Source organism: Lutjanus erythropterus, chromosome 1 (assembly GCF_056507025.1).
Source record: "Lutjanus erythropterus isolate fLutEry1 chromosome 1, fLutEry1.hap2, whole genome shotgun sequence".
NCBI classification, from domain to species: Eukaryota; Metazoa; Chordata; class Actinopteri; order Lutjaniformes; family Lutjanidae; genus Lutjanus; species Lutjanus erythropterus.
In genome coordinates, this window is record NC_139317.1 from 4,185,370 (window position 1) to 4,210,405 (window position 25,036).

Consider the following 25,036-nt stretch of genomic DNA (forward strand, 5'->3'; position numbering starts at 1 on the left):
CACAAAAGGGAATTTATCAATTAAAAATGTCTGACATTGACAGACACCAGCTCCTCAAAATTTGAATATTTGCTGATTTTGTCCGTTTCATGTGGGTCAAACTGAACATCTTGTGATCATTTTTAGACTCCTGGTCAGACAAAAACAAAACAAAAATAGATAAATGAGGATGTGAAATCGGATTAGATCACGTCTTGCTTCAATAAACATGAAGCAAAAATAAGCAGGGTACCAGTACAGGAAATGCCTAAAATGCTGGACTGGGTATTGATGAGCACACAAGTGTCTGCTCAAATCCAATATCATGGTTCATAAAAGTTAAGGTATGAATGGAATCTGGATCAGGAAGGAAAAAATGTTATCAGAAAATCTCAAGAAAAATGAAGAGAGTTAAATGTCAGTGCTAACAAGAAAGCTGCTTCCATCATAAAAGAAAAATGGAAATTAAGTCATAAATTGAAATATAACCAGGCTGTTGAACATGCATATTTAAAATATGACCATTTAGATCATTTTCCATCAAAAATATTACACTAATGGTTGATATATAATGTATGAAAGAGTATAGAAATTTTTTAGTTATTGTCAGAAAATGTAATATATCATATTTTAATATTTTAATCCATGTTCTAGTTTCTATAAGGTTCCATTTCCCTGAAATAAAAGCAGCAGCACAGCAGTATTAATAGTTGTGACCTTTGACCCGTTGTGGAGCTGGGAGCCTCCTTCTGAGGTCAATTACCCGTCACATCTGACCCGAGCGTCTGAGACATGACTGTCCACAGAGCCGAGGTTATCTGAGTGCAAATACCAGCTGAGGGCTGACGTAGAAAGTTGTAATAACAGAAAACCCTGCAGGGCTGAGGTGACCATGAGGAGGAGGCGGGGGTGGGGTGAGGGTGAGGATGGGGGGGGGGGGGGGGGGTGATAGTCAGTCAGATGAAACTGCTGCGTCAGCTTAGCTCTCCACGACTGACAGGTTCCATCACCGTGCAGGACTCACAGACCGTTCCCGGGCTGGGACGGATACCCAAAGCCAGAAGAGTAACTTGCCGCCTCGGGTTTCACAGACGGCCAGGTGAGAGGAGGGGTGGAGGAGGGGAGGAGGGGGGGAGGAGGAGGGGTGGGACTGGGACGGTTCCTGCAGGGCCTTTATGGAGCGCTGATCCCTCTCCCTTTCATTCCCTTTTCATTCCCACATTCTCAACCGCTCGCTGCTGGGCGGTGACTCAGGCCTGTTTTCTGGGAAAGCCTCAGCAGGTAACATTTACACAGCAACAAAACCTGCATTCAGCAGTGAGGACGCGGACCTCAAAGGTGCATTCAGAGCATAATAATGGCGACTTAAACACAGTCCACAAGATTACAGTTTCTCTACAGTATGTTAGTAATTTCTGAGTGATTATGACTGTGTTGCTCCCTGTCAGTGAGGGTGAGAATCAGACCTTTAACCCACTTTATATCCATGTTGTTTCTGTCTGCTGGTCCAGAAATATCTTGACAAATACTGGATGAACTAGGGTTCAGTTCTAGTACACAAGCACCTTTAACATATTGACTGAAAAAACCTAGTGCCAAGCAGCATCGAAACCTCTCCTATCAAACAATTTGATCTTTTTTTGTAACCAGATCTAGAAAAATAATATTATTTGTATGGTTTTGCATGCAGCCAATCATCACCAGCATTCTTCGACTCATTGAAACATTTGATTGGTCCACTGCTGCAGCAGCTACAACCCATACAGTCTGTTTGTAGAGGTGAGGTCGAGGGCGGTTTATTTGACAGAGTTGGCAGTTCATACATTCAGAAGTATGACTACACCACGCCCATTAGGGATTATTTCATGAATGCTTCCATTCATATGACGGGTATCAAATAAAGTAGGAAAAAAAAAAAAGGTAGAAAATGAAGTACTTTATTGGTATCAGTATCACTTTAAGAGTACTGGTATTGGTGCTGGTATGGTAATTTGGTTATTCATTTGTTATCACAGATGACAAAGAAGGGCAGCAAATTCTCAGACTTAAGAAGCTGGAGCTAACAGATGCTTGACATCTCTGATTGGACAATGTTTGATCAATCAATTGTCAAGGTGGTTGGCAATTTTTTCGTAATCAACTGTTTGATTAAGTAACTAATACTGGCAGCTCCACTGCTGTGGTTCACCATGCCAGGATTAGAGGATGGGGGTGTGGTGGGCTGGGTGGAAAGGAAACTATGGAACTGTTAGATTTTGATTAAACAATCAGAAAGAGATTAGATTTTAAATAAACAATAAATAACTGATCACAAAAACTGTTAATAAATGTAGTGTACAGTCATGGTCACCAACGACTGACTTCATGTCATGATACACTACTTTTAAAAGTAATGACCAAGTTCCCGTTAGCATGCTAATGCTAATGCATATTGATATGCAAATGTAGAATGGTGTCATGCCATTGTTTCAACAGGCCATTATTTGAAAAAATGCCCCACTGAACTGAGAGCCCATTTGTCCAACAGCCCGTTATGAGTTTGCATATTGGGACTTATGGTTCTCTCATCTCAAAGGGATTTTTTTAAAATGGTTTTTCCTCATCTAACATAAAACAAGGTCTGTGATTAACACACACTTCAGAGATTTTCACGTTTTGATGTACGACATAAAATATGTAATTAAATACTCCATTCATGAGTTTTGAAGCTTTTATGAGTCTAACAAAAGGTGGTTGCTACCAAGTGACTAAATGAGACTACAGAAGTCATGACTACATCATCACGCTGAATATGAGTCACTTCGTCATGGTGACATGAAATCATGCAGCTGTGGTATAGTTAGATTATATCCTAATATTTTACTTCTAGCGAACGCATTTCTGTTTTAAAAATCATAAAGATTATGTAGATTATCTTACTAAACAAAAGTTTCTTTCACCACAGAGTTTTTTTCTGCACTGATCCAAAATCCAACAGAAAAATCCAACTGGCTTATTTGTGTAGCGATCCAGAATGATGCTGACTTCCGGGTTGGCCAAAAAAAAAATTCAGTATGTCAAGATATTAAGGGTAAAAAACTCGAGGTAGAATGTGTATTTTCAGAACAACAGGCCTTCAGAGCAGTGGGCTTTTGTTTTCAGGATAATGGTCCATCGGACAAATGGGTTTTCAGACCTATGGGTAATTTTTTGGACTACAGAATAATGGGCCGTCGGGACGTTGTCAGAATGAAGCTCAAACTGCAACCAAGACTGGCTTAGTTTAACATTTAGTCACAATCTTAGACTGATCTTTCATTATTTGTTTAATTTGTATAAGCTACACAGTCAACTGATTGTTTTTGTAAACAAAATAATTGATTAATCAGTTCAGCTCTTATGAAAATAAACAGAAATGTTTACAGGAAGTCAGAGGGTGAGTGCAGCCATCAGGATCAGTCATCTGAGGACGGACGTATCGCCATGAAAAGGTCTGAACACATCACTCTTGTGCCATTGTTCTCCTCGTAGCAACACTATGTCCGGGTGCGACATTACATAATATTCATTGCAGCAGCGGCTATACACAAGAGTGTTTGGAAACTATTTGAAAACAGGAAATTACAGACGATTGGCCAAAGCTTCAGGAGGAACTGGGCCGGTCCTTCGGTGGATGGTGAGACTGAGAAGAAGTTTAAAGTGATGTAGAAAGACATTTTGCACCTTAAAAAAAACTGCTGCGACAGTAAAGTTCATAAAGTGACAGGGATTATTTCTTGGAAGATGTCGTTTGGTTTTGGTGGGTGTCAGATGACAGACTTGAAGCAGGGCTGGAGCCGTGTATTCTAATGCAGAAGCACTGATGTGACAACACTCGACTCTGCACGATGGATTAAAGATAAAACAGAGATTATCTCTCTGTTTGCTGTGATGGATTATCTCTCCTTCTCTACACAAACAGCTTCTCTCGAGGGAGGATTAAAACATGGAGACGCTGCACAATCCAGGGAGCTCCTGTACTTGAAAAAAAAAAAGCAGTGATGCAAGTTTAGTGTTGAAACTTTGGTTATCATGTCACAACTTATTTAATGGTGATAAGTTTGCACAGCTTTTCTGTGTCTGTCTCCAGCTGGCAGAACTAGCAAAAAAACTTGATGTTTGGAGAAGCTGTCTTCGATTTAGGATTTACAATAGTCTCCAAGACACAAACACACAGGCACAAATGTTAAAAAGTGTCTGCAGGTATTTTTCCAAAGAAAACAGAGGAGAGTATGGTGATAATTCTCAGTAAAAGCTGGGACTGAGCCTGCCAAGATAACTACTTTTGTTGGACAATGATAAATGATATTACTGCAATTTTAAAACCATTTTATGCCTAACATAATAAAAGCGTAATAATGCAAGTGCACTCTTTCACAGAGCAACAAGCTTTTGATTCTTAAGAATATTCAGCAGTGTGATCAGAAATGAGAGCAAAATGTGTCTCAGCATATTTTTTTCTGTGTATTCAGTTTAGGCACTATAACAAAATGCATAGATGCTGCACTCAGGTCTTATAATGGTGAGGAAACCAGCTGCTGTTTGCATCATCACCCACCGTAATAATTCACTGTATAAATCGTCCTGTGGCTGCAAATAATGTGCATTTTCCTTAATTGATATTTGAAAACACTAGCAATTGATTAATTATTAAATATTAATAAGATTAAAAAAAAAAGCTTTTCCTCTTTTTTAATTTTTCACTCTTTTGGTTCCATCTGCAGCACCATGGATTTATCAACACACAGTTTAGCTCAGTAACTGAAATTTCAGAGCCACAGTCGGGGCCACAGATTCGTAGGTGGATAAACGATCAATGAGTCAGACAAACTAGACTGACACATTCAACTAAACGAACCCTCTGTCCCTGAACTCTCTCTGCTACTCGGGGATGAAGACAGGGGACGGCAGGTTAATGAGGGGGATGTCTTCTGGTCATTATAATAACAAAAAGACGAGATCTTCCCTCTGATCACCTACTGATTACCAGTAATTCAACTCTACTGCTTGTAACGGTAAAGGAGAAGCTAAATTAATCTAACTAGTCTGATCTTGAATGCATTCTGGAAAATGTGACCCAAAGAACTCGAATGACTTTGAGATACATAAAAAACAAAGCAGGTGCAGTTTGTCATCTCACTCTCAACTGTCAACTGTCAGTGATGTAACCCAATAAAAATACCTCTGTGATTTGTCTTTTGTCCAACCGTAACAACCTCGTCTCAGAGTGAATGCCGATCATTCTTCAGTGTCAGCTGAGGATCGCAACCTCTTAAAAAAATGTTTTGTTTTGTAATTCTACGTTTTGTCTCCATTAACCCTTAAACCTTTAAAATGTCTGAAAATGTGTTGATCACTGTTTAGAATATTATTATAGAGGAGTAAAGAAAATATTCCTGAAAAGAGGCTGGAAGGAGAATTTTGATTTTTTTCTTTTAAAAAAATACTCAAACCAATTAATCAAGTACTAAAATGGTTGCCTATTAATTTAATAATCAATTATAAAAATCGATTATTTGATTAATCACTGCAGCTCTGTTTCAGACATGACCTCTGAAAAAGCCCTTGTTGTGCACAAGACAGGAAAATAAAATGTTCTTGAAACCTTTTGCATTACTATGAAAGTTAAATCTCTGCAGAGACATTTAACAAAAGTTATACATCACAAATACAGAAAAAATTGTTTTTTTCTCATCTTTTTGCAGAATGAGCAAAAACCAAACAACTAGATTCCCAAATAGCATCACAAACCCGCCTCCAGGCTTCTGTTTCCTTCTTAATCAAACTACAACTCTGCTTTAGAGTCATCGTCCAATTCTTTTCAACACATAAACAAAGAGTTAAGTGGCGTCAAAATGAATGAAGTCAAGTCACAGCATCTCTGACAAAGAGGCACACAGCTGCCCACAAACATACCACGGTTGTGATCAGGTTTGAGGTTAAATACCGCCACTGTGAAAGAAATGTTTCCAGTAATTTACCCGTCTGCTCAGTGGCATGAAAATAAGAATTTGAATAAAAGCATTATGCAAAAGCTAAATGCAATCACCTCGATCTCACTACGGTTTTTACTTAGAACAAACAGTCCGACAGCCCCAGAAAAAAAACATCTGAGTCCTAAACATGGAAATCAGTGCAGAGGCTGTAAAACACAACAGAGAAAGACAGTTTTTAAGTTGTGTCTGTTCATATGTTGGATTCACACATGTAAAGAGAGAGAACCATCTATTACTTTCAGGACTAGGCTAGAAATGAGAACTTCTGTTTAGTCTGTGACAAATTATCTGCCATCCATGTTTTATAGAGTTTAAACTATTTAATGACGTGACATTTTCATGCTTTAAGAACTTTCATCTGGGTTCAACAGCACAGCTGGACACAAAACTCAATGAAACAGAAAAACTGTAAAAGCAGCAGCAACTTGTAACTTGATTAATCGATTAATAATTTTGTTTACAAATGTCAGAAAATGGTGAAAAATGTCAATTAGTGTGACCCAAAGACCAAGATGACGTCCTTAAATGTCTTGTTTTACTCACAACCCAAAGATATTCAGTTTACTGTCATAGAGGAGTAAAGAAACCAAAAAATATTCACATTTGAGAGGCTGAAATCATAGAATTTTGTTCTAAAAATATACACTAAAAGTAGTTGGTGATTAATGTAATGATTGATTAAAAATTGATAAAGAGCTGCAGCTTTAAACAGCATTTTAAAGCTGCAACAGTTGTACCAAATAAGAAAAAGTTTCAAGAGAGAGTCATGGTATATTTTAGTCATTTTGTTTAAAAAAAAAAAAAAAAAGTGAAGTACTTCCAAGACCATTCATTTTCAAAAGTGCCCATTTTTCTCAAATCCTTAAACTTTCATGAGAACCCTGTCATTTCAAAAAAATTACACAAAACACTAATTAGACACCAATCTAACTCTAAAACATCTGTGTGTGTGTGTGTGTGTGTGTGTGTGTGTGTGTGTGTGTGCATGTGCGTGTGCGTGTGTGTGTGTGCACGTGTGTGCGCTGTAAATAGACCCAAGTGTGAACCGCCCTCTGAGAAAAAAAAAAGAAGTCACTACTTCTCTGTTTATTTTCTCACCACAGTGACAGAGGGAGGACGAGTCTGACAGATGTGCAGTGATGTGGTGAGTGAAGAGTGTGTGCAGGAACAGGAGGGAGGATCGTGATGCTGCAGCAGGCCGGTACTCGTGCAGGAGTAAATCCTTCTGCTTTAACATTCAGCTCTCCCGTCATTACGTTACCTCACACTGTTTACTGCTGTCTAAACAAGGACTCCTACAGAAATACTGCTGCGGGCAGGACAGAGGGAAACGCGACACACACAAACACACAAACACACACACAAACACACAACGTCTGCTGATATTACTTTGTACAGGTCAGTGTTTTGATGCTGCAGATCAGAAAATGTCTGCACTGACTTTTTTTTTCTCTGTTATATTTTCTGTGGGGTTATATATATATATATATATATATATATATATATACATACATATACATATACATATACATATATAGCAGTTGTATATAGTGATTAATTGTGCAGCCCTTCAGTAAAATTATACTCTATTCTAATCTAATCCAGTTAAATAGTTAACTCAAGTTTGGGGAGCAGGGCCTCTCTTCAACCACACCTCTAACTACTCATACCTGGTCAACTCATCCAACACACCTGAGACAGGACCCCCGCCTGGTCTTCAGTTCATCCTCCCAGACCAGCCTAACTGCTGCTGCTCCCCTTTACATCCAATGATCACTCCTCAACACCCAAGACCTCCTGAATTTCAGTTAAACCTTCAAATTAAATGGTTGTGCTGAGGTCACAGTGAAATACAAAAAATAGCAAGAGAATAAAACTAACATAATGTTTTGTTTTGATCATGTTTGATCATATCCAATGACAGGACAGTTTTATTGCATTGCTCTTAAAGGATTAATCAGTAACTTTTTAAAGTAAAATTATTGTCAAGATACTGAACTTTCAAAGTTGTCGTCGTCCCTCCAAACACTTTTGACAACGTTTTAACTTCTAGATCAGCTAATTATCATGCTAATAGCTGAGATTATGAGAATCACTGGAACCAGTGGGTCTGGTAGGGCAGCAACATGAGACACACAAGCTCAAACAATCACACACAGGTTGTATACAATCCCACCCCCCCATTTCAACTAATCACCTCTTGAAACTGAAAGCAAGCACACCCGAAATATCCGTTACAATCCTCCACAGCAGAGCAGAGAAGCTCAGCCAGGATCAGTTGTCTTTTTTTAATTTCATTTGCTTTCCAATAAGTCTGAAAAAACCTGTCCAATCAAACTACAGAGATAAGAATTAATTTGCAACGGTTCATTTCTCAAAGATTAAATGCATTGAAGGTTTTCTTTGTCTGTTCAGGGAGACAGATATCTAATAATTTGTAATTGGTTCAATATCAGCCTGAAATATGAATCTAACACCACAGTGCCATCACTGACACTCTCCTCTCCTCCCAAAAAGACAAATCAAACGCTCCTCTTCCACTTTCACTCAGCAGTTGGACTTTGGAGGAATCTGGTTCACCTGTGGAAACAAGCTACGCCCAAAAACAACTACATCACCCACTGAAACATCTGCTGAGTGAGTGATTTACAACCAGCTGCACTTTGCTGCACGTAGTGAAGGGACAGGAAGCGAGGACGAGACAAATGTGGACGGCGTGTTTGAGCAGTCACGACATCCTGACTTCAAACGTTCAACTCTGTGTCATTTATCATGAGCGAATCCACGGTGAAACTACCTGAAACGGTTCAGCTGCGCACTGATGTGTTGAGGAGGGAATGTACAGTTCAGTTAGCAGCGAGCACGGATCAATAAGTCTCGTCCCAAAAACACGTCCAACTGCATTCTCAGAGAGACTGAAGCAGCCAGTGTAAGAGTGAAAGCAGGAAAGAAACACTGTCAAACATATAAAGAGAAAGCAGTTCAATTTGTTGAAAGAAATGCAGAGGTTTAGGGCTCATTTTATAATTATTTTGACAGATATTCTAATACAATTAACAATTAGTAGCAACACCATGACCTGGAAGTGAGAATCTTCACAAACTAGTAGCAATGATCATTTTTGCATCATAATTTTCAAATAAATAAATTTGATTACATTTGGAGAACAAGATTTGAAGACCAGGACATCTCTGCAGCACTACAGTACTTCATTATAACGCCGTCTGCAGCTCCTGCAATTTGGATATCGCACTTTGCCATGTTGCAATCTTGACAATATTTCGATGAATTGCGCAGGCTCACAGAGAATGATGATCATTTTCTTTTGAACAGTGATTCCCACAGCACAAGATGACGTCCTCAAATGTCTTTTTTTGTCCACAATCCAAAGATATTCAGTTTACTGTCATAGAAGAGTCAAGAAACTAGAAAATATTCACATTTAAATATCAATAGATTAAACAAACTATCCAGAAATGATAACTAACAGATTAATCAATAAAGTAAACAGTAATAATTGTGGCTCTAAAACCAAGTAGAGCTGCAACTAATGATTATTTTCATTCATTCATTTTCTTGATTAAATCAATTAGTTGTCAGAAAATTATGAAAATTGTTGATCATCACTTTCCAAAGCCCAGGATAACGTCCTCAAATGTCTTGTTTTGTCCACAACCCAAAGATATTCAGTTTAATGTCAGTCGGACAAAAGAAACCTGAAAAAAACTTTTGTCTCTTAAAAAATTACTCAAACCGATTAAGCGATCAAGTAGTTGTAGCTGTTGTTCAATTTGTTGCAGAGAATGTCACCTAATCCAAAAGAAAATGATAATCGATGTGTCAATTATCAAGTAGAAATGACCAAAATTAGCTCATTGAAGCTCCTTTACTATGAGAATTTGCTGCTTTTCTCTGTTTTTTTAGTCGTTGTAAACTGATTAATCTTTTGGTTTTGGACTTTTGGTTTGTCAAAACCAGCAATCTGAAGATTTAATTGATTAAACAAATTGTCCAATAATCCAAAAAATTTAAAAACGGCTTAATCGGTGAACAAAATAGTGTCAGTTTTAACCACAGCGAGCTTCACAAGCACAAGACATCTACCACACATCTACTATTTGAGAAGTCAAAAGGGACGGACAGGTCACTGTGCATTCAAATATGGCGTGATAACGTGCACACAGCATTCGATGGGAACATGAAAATAAGAGTGATAATAGCACATAGTTTGCATCTGCGCTGAGAGGCTTCTGTACGCTCAAACACCCTCCTGACAGACAGTAGTAGTGTTATAACAGTGACAGAGCCACAATGCATTCCTGCAGCTGTCCCCACAAGGCGCACAGGTCGACTCTCACACCCTGCTGTGCGCCTGTCAGAGGCATTCCCATCATACCACACACAGCATCAACGCTCTCCCTGCGTTCCCCTGCAGGCTCAGGTGTTCCCCACATGGAGCTCGGCCTACCTGAAACTCTGCCTGATGGAGAAACGACAAACAGGCCTGTTAGCCAATGGGGAGGCTAACAGTGACAGGATGGGACCTCGTCAGCCAATCGGGAGGCTCACAGCGAGGAGGTGCAGCAGTTTAGGGAACGAGAACTGCAGCAGCAACGCAAACAAATAATTAACACGATTACATAACAGGTAATCTACCTGATAATGAATGATGGTTGAAAACTAAACCACACTGCTGGCATTAAAAGTTGAACAACAGCAAGAATGTGTTGAAAAAACTGCACTGCTGGTCACATTATCTGATTTTATTTCATACAACACATCTATAAAAGAGATTTAATTGTTTTAAAAGTTGTAGGTCAAAATTAAACTAGAAAAAGTCATGTCTGAAGAAACTGCTGTGTGAATGCTGGATGCTGAAAAGCTGACGATAAATGGCACTGCAGGCTTTAAAGTTGAATAATACCAATAATGTATGAAATATTTTAGGGTTTATTGAAACAGTGACGCTGAACTGAATTGCTGGTCACACTGTCGGATTTTTATTTCATGCTTGACGCAATTTCATTTAATAAAACTTATTTATGAAACAGATTTTACCATCTAAGCTGCATTGCTGGCTTTAAAAGTTGAATCATACTGAAGGAAATAATGGGAAAAATATGGAAGATTTTACGGCTCTGTTCAAAAGCCAACACAAAACTGCAGTTCTGGCTTGAATTTGTTGGAAGAAGCAGGTGAAGGACTATGAATAGTTGGAAAGACAGGAAAGCATCTAATCAGTATGAATGGAATTTAAAAGTTGAATAAAAGTCATGTATTAAAGATTAGTATAGTAGTAGACACTTGCCCACTTATTAGCCAAAACGTGTTAACTCAATAGTGATTAGCTTCTCAGTAATTATAATAACTCCATAATCCATTCAGAAAAGAAAAATCAGGACTGTACTAGTTTCAGACATGAAAATATTCAACGTGTCCCGTCACAGTGACTGGGTAAAAGACCATGTTTGGTCATTAAGCACATAGAAAGCTGCAGACGCAAACTCTTCCTTTGAACTCTTCTACCCTGACATGCAAATTTCTTTGGGGAAACCCGGTCATGAAACTGCCTGAGACCGGTGATGTGGTGGAATTGGACAGAAAAAGTCGAGCCATGAGCATAAAGAACCTACAGGAGGAGAATAACGAAAACCCAGCAAGTGAAGGTCAGCTTTACATCAGAATTCTGTGGTATATTTTTCTGCGAGACACAGATATTTGCAGAAGATCAACCTGACTACAGCCACACTGTACAAATAAAAAGTTCAGGGACATTTCCTGAAGTTCATCTGGGGACTAAAGGGGAGCCCAAACTGAGGCAGAGGTGTCAGGTGGAGGAACAATGCATTCAGACAAAACATAAATCCTTCCAGGAACTTCCTGAACATCACAGACGAAAGACGAACTGAGCAGGGTGAGGGATGTAGGACAACAAACACACGCGCCGCCGTCACACAGCCACTCAGCTTTTTTATCATGGTGCACAACCTCGCAGCAGCACGAACTCATACCGGAACCTGTTGCTATGACAACTGTGGGTTTCTGTGGCAACAGCGGGAGATACTAAAATCAACAGGGACTGAGTCACTTCCTGTCTCGCACAATCCTTCCTCTTTTGAATCTGCAAGCCCAGAGCGAGGTCGACTCCAGAGTCACTAAACACGCTCGCATCTAGCTGTTAACATGCTCAAACAACTGCCAGCGCGTGCGCACACACACACACACACACACACACACACACACACACACGCACACACACACACAAAGATACATGTGAGTAAGACAGACATCACACACTTCTTGAACTTACACCCTAAATTTCCAGTATCAACTAACAGCAGAAGTTAGAAGTTTGCTGATGCACTAATGTACAATCAAATATCGACTCTTTATATCTGCTGTACAATGAGCTCAGCAAATCTAGTTACATGCATCACATGCATGCATCATCATTACACGCCACATGAATGTTTTTGTTGATATTATATTGTCTTGTTCAGGGAAAAAAGTTATCTCATAAACCTTTCAGGAAATAGTTCTCCATAGTTACTCCATTTTATCCAGAAGACCAGTGTTACCAGTACGATACCTGAGTGTCGACATCACACTGACACCACACTATTTTTCTACAAAAATCCTAATTTCATTTACAAAAAGCCAAAGAAGCAGAATGCCTGTTATATTTTACCACACTACATCACACACCACCAACTCATGGTCTTCAGCTCAGAAAAAGTTAGCTTGGTATTTGCTTTGTGTGCTAATCAATTTTAAAAGCTACTTGTGCAGGTCTAGCAGTAAATAACAGCTACAGTAGTTTGGACTTGCTGTTTATCAGAGCAGATATGAGGCAGAATTAGCACCACTTTCTTTACTGATTTGGGTGAAACTGCATAATATTTTCTGAATAAAATAAGTCAGTCATTCATGGAGTTTCCTGATGAACAGACAGCTTCACTTATTGCGAGAGTAACAGCTAACTGCTGCTAACTGTAGCTGACATTAGCTAGTTAGCTGTGCAGCTTATGTTGCAAGAACTGAGAGCTTGGAGCAGCAGGTGAGGGTTGGTGTTTACACCGCTAGCCGAGGCACAGAGGCCTTGACACTGAAAACCTTGTCCTTCCAGTAGCCCAAAGCTCCTGTGCAAGCGGTATAAAGACCAAAACTCCCATGGTGCTCCAAACTCCCAGTCCAAGCAGAGTCAGCTATTAGGACCATTGGCTGCACACATAACTGAGCTAACTAGCTAATGGCAGCTACGGTTAGCCCAGTTAGCATTTACTTTGGCAACTAGTAAACTGTCCATCAAGACTCAAACCACCAAGAGTTCAGGCAGAGCAGAGGGACAACCAGAAAATACTTTCTTCATAAAATATGATAAAGATCAGAGCCGTGATCTCAGCTGCTGTAAATTATTTCAGTACAACACTGGTGTGAAAGTGAACTGCATTCCAAAACTAGAGGCGCAGAGCTGCAAAAAAAAACAAAACAGTCCTGACAGAGAGCTTTTTTAAATGTTGTATAAGCAAACACAGCTCTAAAAATGGCAGAGTTGTTTTTTTAAATGTGGAACCATCAGATCAAAGAACAAATCAACAAGATGAATCTGACCCGATGTTTGATGCCAACTTTCAATACTTTAAAGTTTTTGACGCTCTGTGTTACAGTCGGCACCAAAAAACACTGAGGCTTAACAACCAGCCCAAACAAAGAGCTCACAGAATCTTATCACAGAGGAGTAAAACAAGCCTTCAACTGCAGCTAAAACCTGATTAGGATTTAAATAACCACACTGATGTCAACTGCACTTAACTGGAGAGTAAAAGCAAGACAAAGTGGACTAAAATCCCAAACTTTGGTGCAGATTTCAGTCACCATCAACTGACCAAACCCGCAAGACAGGTGGAAAATTGCTCTGCATCAATTTTGTTAACCTTTTACGTAATTTTTCAAGTAAAAACTCATAGTTCCAACTTCTTACTTGTTGAGGATTTGTAAATAGTCAGTAAATAATCTGCAGATTGACTGATAACGAATCCACTGCAGTGTGAGAAAATCTGACATGAATCGGAGCCACTGTCCGCACACACGGCCTCTTTCGCCCCTGCAGAGGTTCAGCCAGCTTGCAGGTGAACCGTCTTCCAGCTCTTACCTTTTGGCTTCCTCCAGGTGACACAGGTACTCGTAGGCCATGTTCTGCTGCCGCCGCTCATCCATCTCCTCCGCTGTGAGCCGCTCCACGCCATCCAGGACAGCTGGAGCCAAAAACGTACACACAATGAGACTTTGAAAACTCTTGATCTCTTGCTGAATTTACACTTTAATATATGAATGTTATTTTGTTCTTTAGATTTAGCTGTTTAAAACTTTTTCCTGGTTGCATAAGCAGGAAAAGTTTCCATCCAGCTCCCTGGACTCTCCTCAGCTCCATACTCTGACTAAGGTGTTTCACAAAGGAAACCGCCTCATTTATTAGTCATCTGTTTCACCGGTGAACACATGAGCTCAATGTGGCTCAGGCCTGTCGGACTGTATGATGTGGGCTTGCCTTTGTCTGTAAATGGCAGGCTTATTCATACACTGAAAACAAAAAACAATGCAGGCGACTTCATGGGGCGATTCCCCTGAGATTACACAGAGTGCAGGAGCCGGCCGTGATTCTGCCTGCAGAGCAATGTTCCCCATAGAAGTGCCCCCCCCAAAACCCAAATTAAGGAGAGGGGGGGATGGGGGGTGGGAAGGCGCGCAATACAAAGAGGCTCCATTTGAGCCTCCTGTCACATCTGAGGAGGGAAAAGTGAGCCTGTACAGGATCAAAGGAAACATCGACAGGTAAATCCTGATTCCAACAAAAACTGAGCACATGTACCATGAAAACTGGAAAAATGTATTCTTAATCATAAGTTTTAAATTTGTCTTATACATGTATTATATATTAGTGCACAGAGATGTTGTTATTTGTATCTGCTCAACCAACAAAATAGTCTGTATCTGTATTGGGATAGAAGAGCAGAAGTGGGTGTGGTTTACACCAAAGTCACATTAAAATAAAGCATTTTTTTAACCCTCCATAATGTAACTGTTGTGCCTACAAATCATCAAAATTATGTAATTTTCCTTATAATTACATATTTCTACATACATATTTCCTCACACTATACTTTTCAGCAATCACACAGCAATCTTTCTTTTTTTTTTATTTTTGGCTAAAATAAGATTTATGAACTGAAGCCCACCACTTCCTCCTCTTTAAAAATCAGAAATCTCAGAATCCTTCAGTTGAAGGGAATAATCTTGCATTAAATCAGTGATTGATTACTGCAAATTTAAACTTTTATTTTAAACTTTGCTGAGTTAACCACGGAGAAAACTTTTTCCAAACAACAATAAGCAACTTTGGAAAGAAAAATGTTTCCATCGACAGCGATACTTATGAACACTTTTATTGATACCATTCAACAGAATTAGGTGCAAGAAATAAAGACATAAAAAGATGTGAAAAGACTCAGCAGTCGTTTTATTATTGCCTTTTTTTTTGCATTTATTGCATTTAGTTGCATTGTAGTAAATTTAGTAAAGTAAGATCACACTTATGAACATTTTGTCCTGTCAGACTTTTTTTTTGTAACTTTACATGAATAATACTTTGTCCAGGAGCTTATCAACATTTCAGTGCTGACCAGTCAGGAAGCAGTGAGGCTGTAGTATCTGATACTCATCCCCAGTCATGTCTGCTGTTAAGCACAGAGATATTAATTTCATTAAAAAGTTTTAAGCAGAGGGAATTTCAGAGTACAAAACTTTCTGTGCTTTTGTACATAATGTTTCTTCTCCAATTGTGAAAACTAAGAAAATGTACCAAATAAATTAAAAGGTGCATAGTTTTCCACATTTAAATACCTAAATTTAAGGTCAGACTCAGCCTCTCTGCACTGCATGTCCCCTCCAAAAAAGTAACTGAATCGGCCTCCATCAGGATGTGTCAGCTCAGCAAACTACTTCTTGTTTTCCATATTTGATAATGTTGATATTTTATTAGTAAAAAAAAGAGTAAAAAAGTTAGCTTGTACAATCCAGGTCTAATTCATACATTTACTTTAGTATTTGCTCCCATATGATTCAGAGAGTCATTGTAAAGCATCTATGGGCGGTGGTTGTTGGGTAATTTCATGTTTGTGAAGAACTCAAACATGAAACTTTTAATATTCTGTCCTGTTTTTAACGTGTGGCATAAATAACTAACTGTATGGAAAAACTTTGATTGGACAAACTCACTTGTACGCACTGTGTGTAAAAAGTTGTGTGAACTCTAAAGGCAGCAGGCCTCCCTCCCTCTCCACTCTGCGATACATTATTATAAAAACGCGGAAGTCATAATTAGGCTGTAAGCATGCTGTCAGAAATAAAACCTGACTGGGAGGCTTCTCTCTACAAGTAAAAGAGACTTTTCTGAAGTTTTGGGGGCGTTTGCATGGTCAGATTGTGAGCTGAGGTCCGGAGCAGCCTCTCCTCTCTGGGCAGTGAGGGGAAGCACGAACCGCCTGCATCTCAAGGTGAGCAGAAAAAGTCTGAACTTACAGCCATATCTCGGCCGGAGCCCGTCCGCCTCGTCTGAAGTTGACATCCTCCTCCTCTGGTGAGAAACGCGACTCTCTGCGCTCCGCTGCAGTTAAAACTTTACGCACAGTCCGGACGCGTTGGTTCCAGAACTTTTCCGGAGTTAAAAAAGAGTCTCAGAAGCGAAAGAAAAGCGTGACGGACCTTTCGGCCCTCCTGTTCCTCCTCTGCACAGTTTGGCTTCAGACTTTTTCTTCTTCTTCAAACCTCACTGATGTCACTGGGTGTGTTCTTCCTAATCCTGAAGTATGCGTTTCAGGAAACGGAGCTCAGATGCCTCCAGGCGGACAAACTGCGACCGCAGCGACCCCTGCTGTCCGCTGCACGCAGGTGTCCAAGCTGGGGTCCGGGGACCTTCAGTGGGTCACTGTGCTTGCTCCAAAATTACAAAAGTACAAGAATAAAAACAATAGAATATTAAATATAAAGTGAAATATTAAAATACAATATTCAAGTCCTCATGCTAGGAGACTCATTGTAATTATATCTGAATATGGTTTGGTCTGTCCACTTTTTTTTTATAGCACATTAGCTTCATATAACTTAATTTAATTGTATTTACTTTGTTATCTTTAAGATAATATAAGATAAAATGAGATTATTTTATGAATCCTGAAGGAAATTATTTGGCCGGAGATTGGTCAAAAATTAACATGAGAATAAAAAACAACAGAGTATTAAATATAAAGTGAAATATAAAATATAAAGTGTACAAGGAGTAAATAGAAAGTAGTAGTACTTAATAGAATAACAAGTAAGATGTTACATTAAAAAGTAAATTATAACAGAAAAATGTAAGTGAATGTGCTGCAGAGGGTAAAAACTGTGGAGTGCAATAAAAAAAGAATAATCTGTGACAGAAATAAAACAATGAAATTAAAAGAGAAAAATATAAAAGAAAGAATAGAATAAAGGCGGAAATATTTAAACAAATAAAATGTAAAAGAATATTTTTTAGCATTTTCATTTATTCCTGTATATATTTATTTCTATTTTTAAAATATATTTATTTATCAGATTTGTGTTTGTTTTTATATAATGTCATTTATTGATTTTGTCCCTTTATTTTTAGTTATTATTTATTATTTTTCCTGTTGCTTTTGGTTTTCCCTGAAGTGCTGAGCTGTCAATCGATCAGCTTTGGGCGCTGAGTAACCCAACTGAAAGTGAAAAACAGTAAAAAATAAAAGGATTAAAATAAGTAATGACATAATAAATGATGATATTATATTCAAATTAAATAAATTAATATAAAAAAATGAAAAATAGAATGATATGTAATAAATAAATATGTATTTGAAATGGATAATTATGAAATTAATGAGAAAATAAATTATCAAAATAAATTAAAATGATCTGTTATTCTTTCTTAAATTTCCATATTTTTCATTATTGCATTTTTCTCTTTAAATTTCCACATTTTATGCACTTATTTGTTTTATTAATTCCTTTTAGATTTTCCAAATTTACTTTGTTTTACAGATTTATTTGTTTTTATGGTGCTCCTACGACACCAAATGAATTATAAAACAGAAAGACTCAAGTAAAGTTTATCGAATGGTAACTGTGTTGAGTGTTTGAGCGGTGCTTCACATCTGTTTTCATGCTTATTCAGTGCAGTGATAACCTTGTTTTTGTGAACTGTGCTTGTAAAAGATTGATGTTAGCAATTATCACAGCGGCTCGTTTGATTAGTCAAGTCTGCAGCAGTGAGGAGGTTTAAACCTCAGCGAGCCCAAAGGCAAAAACACAATCCTGCAAAATCAATTTCACTTTTATTAGTTTGTTTCTTTGCACACGAGAGCATTTGAGTTAGTGTGACTCAACACAATAAAGCCATCAACTTAATATTTTTATATTTTGCAGCTTTTGATGACTATAGAAGCAGCACCAGACTGCAACAGCAGGGCTATGCTGCATTGATGCTCCCCTGCAGACAAACACACAAACCGGAGACACACTCACACGCACACACACACACACACACACACACACACACACACACACACACACAATGGAGAGAGCAGCCTCTCTGAGCCACTAGCATTAGCTCAGCTAGCATTACACAGATACAACACACTTTTTCAAAAATGTTCAAACATGCTTCTGCTGCCTGTCAAACTCCAGTGCTTCTCTGTTTCCAGTGTTTCTCTCTGACCATGTGCTCATGGTTGGTATTAACTCAGACTACTAGCCAAGCGGTGATCCCTCTCTGTCATGACCACGCCCCTTAAAGTGGAGCCACGCCCCTTACAGTGGTTGTCCTGTGCTCTCTGACCCAGCCCACATCCTCAACATCTTGCACTCTTTTTAGCATTTTTCAAAACTATGCCATGGGTGGAGTCACTTTCAGACCAGGATGCAGCTTTTGATATTATGAAAATACACCAATTGTATTATTACTTAATGGACACATATATGTTCCTTATTTCAAAAGAAGACTAATATATGTCAAATAATCTGCAAGTTATGAAGGAAACTGTAAAAAAAAAAAAAAAGTAAAAATTTTAGTGGGATTTTGAGCAGATAAGAAAGCAAGTGTTTTAATTTGTTTTTGTTTGTTTTTTTGTAGTTTAAGGGTTTTTCTAAGGAGTAAAAACCTGTTTTAAAAAAGCATTTAAGTCCTCCCTAATTCAGGGTGTACTGGGGACAGTTGTGACAAAGAACAGTTGCAACAAGTCTTATTCTTCGAATCAGAAACGTGTTAGAGTGATGACATTCATGCTGCACATGCTCAGTTAGACCTTCCCTCCACCAGGAAGACAGAACACTATCCCAACATTTTTTAAAATTAATTAATCCAAACTTTGTTTTGTTGATTAAGTGACATGGTTAGCATGTGTCAGGGTCAGTGTTTAATGTACTGTTAATATGTTGCAGCTGTTCCCTGATTGTGCTGCAGCTGTTGCCAGGGTTGGGGTAAGTTGCAACATCTGACTTCTTCCTCATGTAATCATCTTTACATGGTTAATTATAAAACACACGTAAGATTAATATATACAGATTTGGTTGCTGTAGTCCAAACAGTCTCTGAGTAATAGAGATAAACGCAAAAAAAAAAGTGTTGCAACCGCCCCCACTCTCCCCTACGTGACAGAATATCATGTGACCAGGTCGCTTCTGTGTGTGATGTGGACTTGTGGAGGACAGATGTTTCCTGATGTGACTTCATACGTTTTGTGGAGAGTTGGAAATCACGCAGTTTATATGTTTGTGGACTTTTTGTAAGTTATAACAACAACAACAACAAAGACGTGAGGAGTTTCGGTTGGATTTATTCTTCATCCCTCCACCCGTGACATCTCTGCCCACATCCCCTCCTGCGTGTTGATCCCGCAGTGGCCTCTCGGGCGGGGCTACAGGAGTCGGTATAAGAGAGGAGAAGGTCCGGCGGGTGGAGGGAGAAGCTCCTGTGTGGACCTGCTGCTGCGACCCTCTGCTCCTCATCTGCTGCCTCCTCCTCCTCCTCTTCCTCCTCCTCCTCCTCCTCACCGGGACCAGCACCATGGAGAGCTCCGGGATGCTCCGCGGGCTGCTGTTTGTCGGCCTGCTGTCCGTCATGTGTCACGGCCAGACGTCCCAGGAAGTCTCCGCAGAGGACTTTGAAGTGGACAAACCCGAGCCAGCCGCAGACAGAGACCTGGTCAGTACCTGCAGAACTCCAGACATAAAACTTTTTTTCCTAGAATAATTTAACTGTTTAGAGCTGCAGGATTTAGTTCTCACTAACAGACAGACTGTAAGCTGCAGATAAATGTGTGACAGGGTGAAGTCAGGTCATCATGGACATCAACTCAACTCAACAAACAATTTATACGAAGAAAAATGACAACATTAAAACAATAAAATGTTTTTTTTTAAAATGCAAAATTCAGTAGAATAAAGTAAAGGAAACACCAAGGATGAAAATAATCTAAAAACCAATGACTGAAGCTTAAAAGACTAATGATATAATTTGTTTAAAAAATAATTAAAAATTAAAAGCCAGATTAAAAAGATCAGTCCAGGCAGGTATTTACTTTACTTTAATACTCAGATCAAATTGATTTTTTTCAGGTAAGATGATTTATGTCATCACAGTGACAGAGTTTGAGTTCTTGATGTGTTTGAAGGTCCAAAGTTTTTTCAAATTATTTTTCTTGGTAGCGTAGATTCTGCATCGAGATATGGTACAAATCCTTAACAAGTTCTAAATGTAACACTGATCATCAGACTTTTAGGTGGTTTTCTTGGTAATCTACCAAAAAGTGCCCCAAAATACCTGACTTCATCCTTTGTTTGCAGGCCAATCCAGTTCTCTTGTTCTTTTATTTGGATTTCATGAAATAAGCAAATGTTAACCTCTTAAAGTCAGGACACTATATTGCATTATACAATCACTTTAAGAGATGCACAACAAACGTAACAGAGTCAAACTTTGGCTTTGTTTGGTCTTTATAAGAATGATACATGGATTTTTTTTGTGAAAACATTTTGTATTGTTAGATAAAAATCACATTTCAAACAATTTAAAGGCTCTTATTATCACAGCGTGGTCATGTTACTCCTTAAAACACTAAAACAACTCTGACGCATTTCAGCAGCAAGCTTTTGTCAGGGAGTCCAGTTTGTTTGTTTTCACATCCAACATAACCATGGCGTGACAATACGGAGCTCTTACCCAATTATTTTTGGATATACTTTTGATTATTGTTGTTTCATAAGTGTGTGATGGTTGTTAAAAGTGAGCTCAGAGTTTATTAACCTTATTTGCGACACGGTTTCACCTCCTAAACTCTAACAAGCCCTCACGCTGTGCAGCTGATCCATGTTCAGACCCACAGAACTCTACTGGAGACATTTCTAAATTTACCAAATATATCAGGCTGAATTTTCTGTATAAGCTGTGTATAAAATGATGCTCTAGACACGCAGAAAATTTCCATATGATTGAATGATGCTGCTCTAAAGAGCACAGCATCTTGGGTAATTAAGCTTTAATGCAGACTTTATAAATTGAAAGAATCCTTTCGGGGGATATTTAAGAGTTTCAGAGGTTGAGATGCAGAGAGCTCTGACGTTCTCCTCAGGCCTCATGTTTCTGTCTTGTTTTGTTTTTGTGATCCAACCTTTGCTGAACAGATCGAAGCACTGGAGGCTCTGCTGGGCAGGACGCACAATCGTGTCTCCTCCACTGAGAAAAGAGGAAGCATCCCAGTGGTAACTTCAACTTTATTCACTGTATTTATGCACATTTACCTCATTCTCAGTAAAAATGATGGGAGAAGTATTCAGTTGTTTTACTTGAGTAAAAAACACCAAACCACAGTGTAGAATTACTCTGTTATAAGTAAAAGGCCTTCTTTTACTTAAGTAAAAGAATAAGTATTAAAATTTGCTCAGAATACAAAAATGTTAAAGTCCTTATTATGCAGAATGGTCCATTTCAGAATCATGTTTATTATGTTACTGGACTATTAAAAGATTGATGTACGTATTATTTCATTTGTTGATAATAGTTTACAGTTTTGGAATAAAAAGTACAATATTTCTCTCTGAAATTACAGCTCTATTTTTACTACAGCTTAATTTATCCTGATATTATGTACTATAACACTGGTTTAGCCACATTTTGGTCCCAGTTACCTCAGTAAGATTTTGCTAATCCAAAAGAAATGTTTGAGAATGTTTAGCTTTACTATAAAAATGTGACTCATCTGCTCCACTGTTCAGAAATGACAACTTTTATCAGTTTTTTTATGTTAAGATATACCTGACTTGTATGTTTATATAAAAATATGTTTAAGTACTCATGAGCTGCCAAACTTTCCAGGATTTTTAAAGTCTTCCTCAGACATTCATTCATATTTCAAAAGACACTCTAATGACTTTAATCTGACATATTGTGAAATTTAAAGGACCATGTCCATGAAAAAAATCTACATTCATCACATAAATATTATAAAACAGGAAAAAAGTCTCTAATTAGCAAATATTTATAGCACCTCTTGGATATACCTCATTGTAATACAGCTCAACAACATGTAGATTGTTAAATCTAATCAATATTATGTAACTGCTTAGTCCTGACACTTTGATGAAGTATGATTATTGTGATTAATTTAGGGGAATTATCTTGATATGACATTTTTAGCCTACAACCTGTCCTGCACAGGGTCCACAATTCTTATTGTCGCTTATATTTATATATTATTTCATATTCTGAAATGTAGTGGTGTAGAATTATAAAGTCACATCAGAGGACCCCATTGCACGAGAAATGTACTTAAGTCCAGTTCTTGAGTAAATGTACTCAGTTACTTTCTCCACTGGCCTGTAACGGACAGCTGAGTGTAATTTAGTGATTAGTGTGACAACGCTCAGCCATGTGTCCTCTGTACATCACTCACTGCTGTTTAATTAAACCAGTTTAGCAAAAGAAACCTGCCAGTAATTAAAAGATAACAAGAAAATGCCAACAACAGTCTTTTATTCAGTGCAATTACAGACTAATTAAGATTGCTGCTCGACTCAAATTAGCTGAAAAGCTACAAAAACCCTTTCAATCCTCCCGTCCCCTCAGTGGATCAGCTAATGAACATTTTAATTATTTTTTCACTGAAAAATGCTGGAATGATTAAAATCTCAGTCTTTTCTGTGTGTGGATTAAATCAGAAGAATTAACAGACGATGAAAACAATTAATCAAAGCAAATTAATTAATTGAAAAGCCTGTGAAAGTGTTTGCTCCATATATTTCTATATTTTTTAATATAAATTGATGAATCATTCCTAACATGGTTGTAATTTCTAGATTTTAACAAGCGTATTGCAGAGCATGTGACCGTGTGTCTCTGTGTCCTTCCTCCCATCAGTGTGGGATGGGCGCCCGCTGTGCCATGAAGTTCGGACCTCGCATCGGGAAGCTCTGCGACTGCGGCAGAGGAGCCAACTGCAACTCCTACCTGCTCAAGTGCATCTGAAGACACTCTGAGGATTTTTATTTCACTTTTCCACAAACACAGAGTCACTTCTGCAGGGTCAAACATCATTTTACAAACTCAGCAGGCTCCACAAACTGTCTCAAACCATGACTCTACGTCGCTAACATCATCATTTATATCCATTATGCAGTGTTGTTGTTTTGGCAGCCGTTGCCTGAGGATAAGCATGGGTTTTGTATTGCTGACAGCATGTAAATGTTTCATGTTCAATAAACACATTTATCAACATATCCTCGTTATTTTGCTTATTCAAAGTTTACTCATAGTTTGGCAGGATTTCTTGCTCCATGTCGCTGCTATTTCTGCTCACAGAGACATAGATTTTTGGGGTGATGGAGGGAACAGATCCCCCTCAATATTTACAACATCTGTGTTTGTCCCCTCTAATAAAAACCTGAAAGTAGCAGAGGACTGTGGATTTTGACCAGTTGCCTCAGATCCTACTGCAGTACACTCCATTATAATTTGAATTGTCACCTGGTGCCTGAATTTGTGTTTTCCTTTAGATAAATAAAGGCATTTATGGTATAAATAATGCAGAAAATCCATACAAATGCATAAAAAATGAACCAGAATGGAGGAAATTAAGTGCTTGATGCACAAAATCATGCCTCCTCCCCAGTGTTGAAATGAATGGAATTTTGCAGCTGTAAATTCACATAAATAAATCAGTGTATTAATGCAGGCTTCGAGTGATTAACCGCAATTTTATTATTATTATTTGTCCTTGTTGCCTTTGCCTATTTGGAGGGAGGATAATTTAAAAAACAAAATGAATGCTTGGATGACCAAAGAGTTCATTTTTAATTTCAGAGGGAAGAAAGAGGAAGTCTTCAGGATAAAGATAGCTGATTGTTGAATATAATTTCCAGGTTTTTAAATGCTGACGTTTTGGGAATGAGACTCAGCAATCAATTATCTGCTGATCTGTGATTGGCCAAAGTCAAAGAGGAGGAGGAGCAGTCTTTTTTTCTCGGACCACTTGAATTACATCGTGATTAAAGGGCATTAAACTGCGTACCCCAGCTTTAAAGGTCAGCAGATACAGATTGTCCAGTCTCGATATCTTTGGGTCTAACTGGACTGTAAATTCAGCTGGAAGAAAGAACACTGAGGTCGTGTTAAAGAAGGCTCAATCAAGAAAAGGAAATGTAGATCCTCTGATATCAGAAAGAAGCTTCTTCTTCTTTTTTTTCTTATTTAATTGAGGGAATCTTAGCTGAGGCCTTGTTTATTCTTTGCTCTGCTCGGTGGGTAACTGGATCAATAAGATGATTAGAAACGCTGGCTCAGTGATTGGCCCTTAGCCCAGACTGACTTGAGGTCACTGTTGAAAAGAGAAGAAGGGCCAAATGGATCTGTATTTTGAAGGCCACATCCATTACACAGTGTTTTTAACACAGTCAGAAGCGACCAGTGAATATTCTACTGAAATACTCAGAAG

General features: G+C 38.4%; 2 protein-coding genes across 3 annotated transcripts in view; one reads left to right on the plus strand and one right to left on the minus strand.

Annotated features, from left to right (window-relative positions):
* iqgap1 (IQ motif containing GTPase activating protein 1) overlaps positions 1–16,835 on the minus strand; it is a 66,758-nt gene extending 49,923 nt beyond the window's left edge. Inside the window, exons 1-2 of the mRNA XM_084724369.1 lie at positions 16,572–16,835; positions 14,146–14,248 (exon numbers count right to left, since the gene is read on the minus strand). Of these exons, the coding sequence (XP_084580495.1) occupies positions 14,146–14,248; positions 16,572–16,617 (149 nt within the window). The 5' untranslated portion in view covers positions 16,618–16,835. The remainder of the gene's footprint in view (positions 1–14,145; positions 14,249–16,571) is intronic.
* Positions 16,836–19,388: 2,553 nt separating this feature from the next.
* cartl (cocaine- and amphetamine-regulated transcript-like) lies at positions 19,389–23,820 on the plus strand. 2 transcript variants are annotated; one of them, XM_084723230.1, is made up of 4 exons: positions 19,389–19,529; positions 19,708–20,253; positions 21,732–21,809; positions 23,464–23,820. In XM_084723230.1, exons 2-4 carry the CDS (start codon positions 20,116–20,118, stop codon positions 23,569–23,571), a joined length of 324 nt encoding a protein of 107 aa, XP_084579356.1. In that variant the 5' UTR covers positions 19,389–19,529; positions 19,708–20,115; the 3' UTR covers positions 23,572–23,820. The 2 variants fall into 2 exon arrangements, with proteins under 2 accessions (XP_084579356.1, XP_084579364.1); XM_084723238.1 differs by having other exon boundaries at positions 19,404–19,529; positions 19,724–20,253.
* The last annotated feature ends 1,216 nt before the right edge of the window (positions 23,821–25,036 follow it).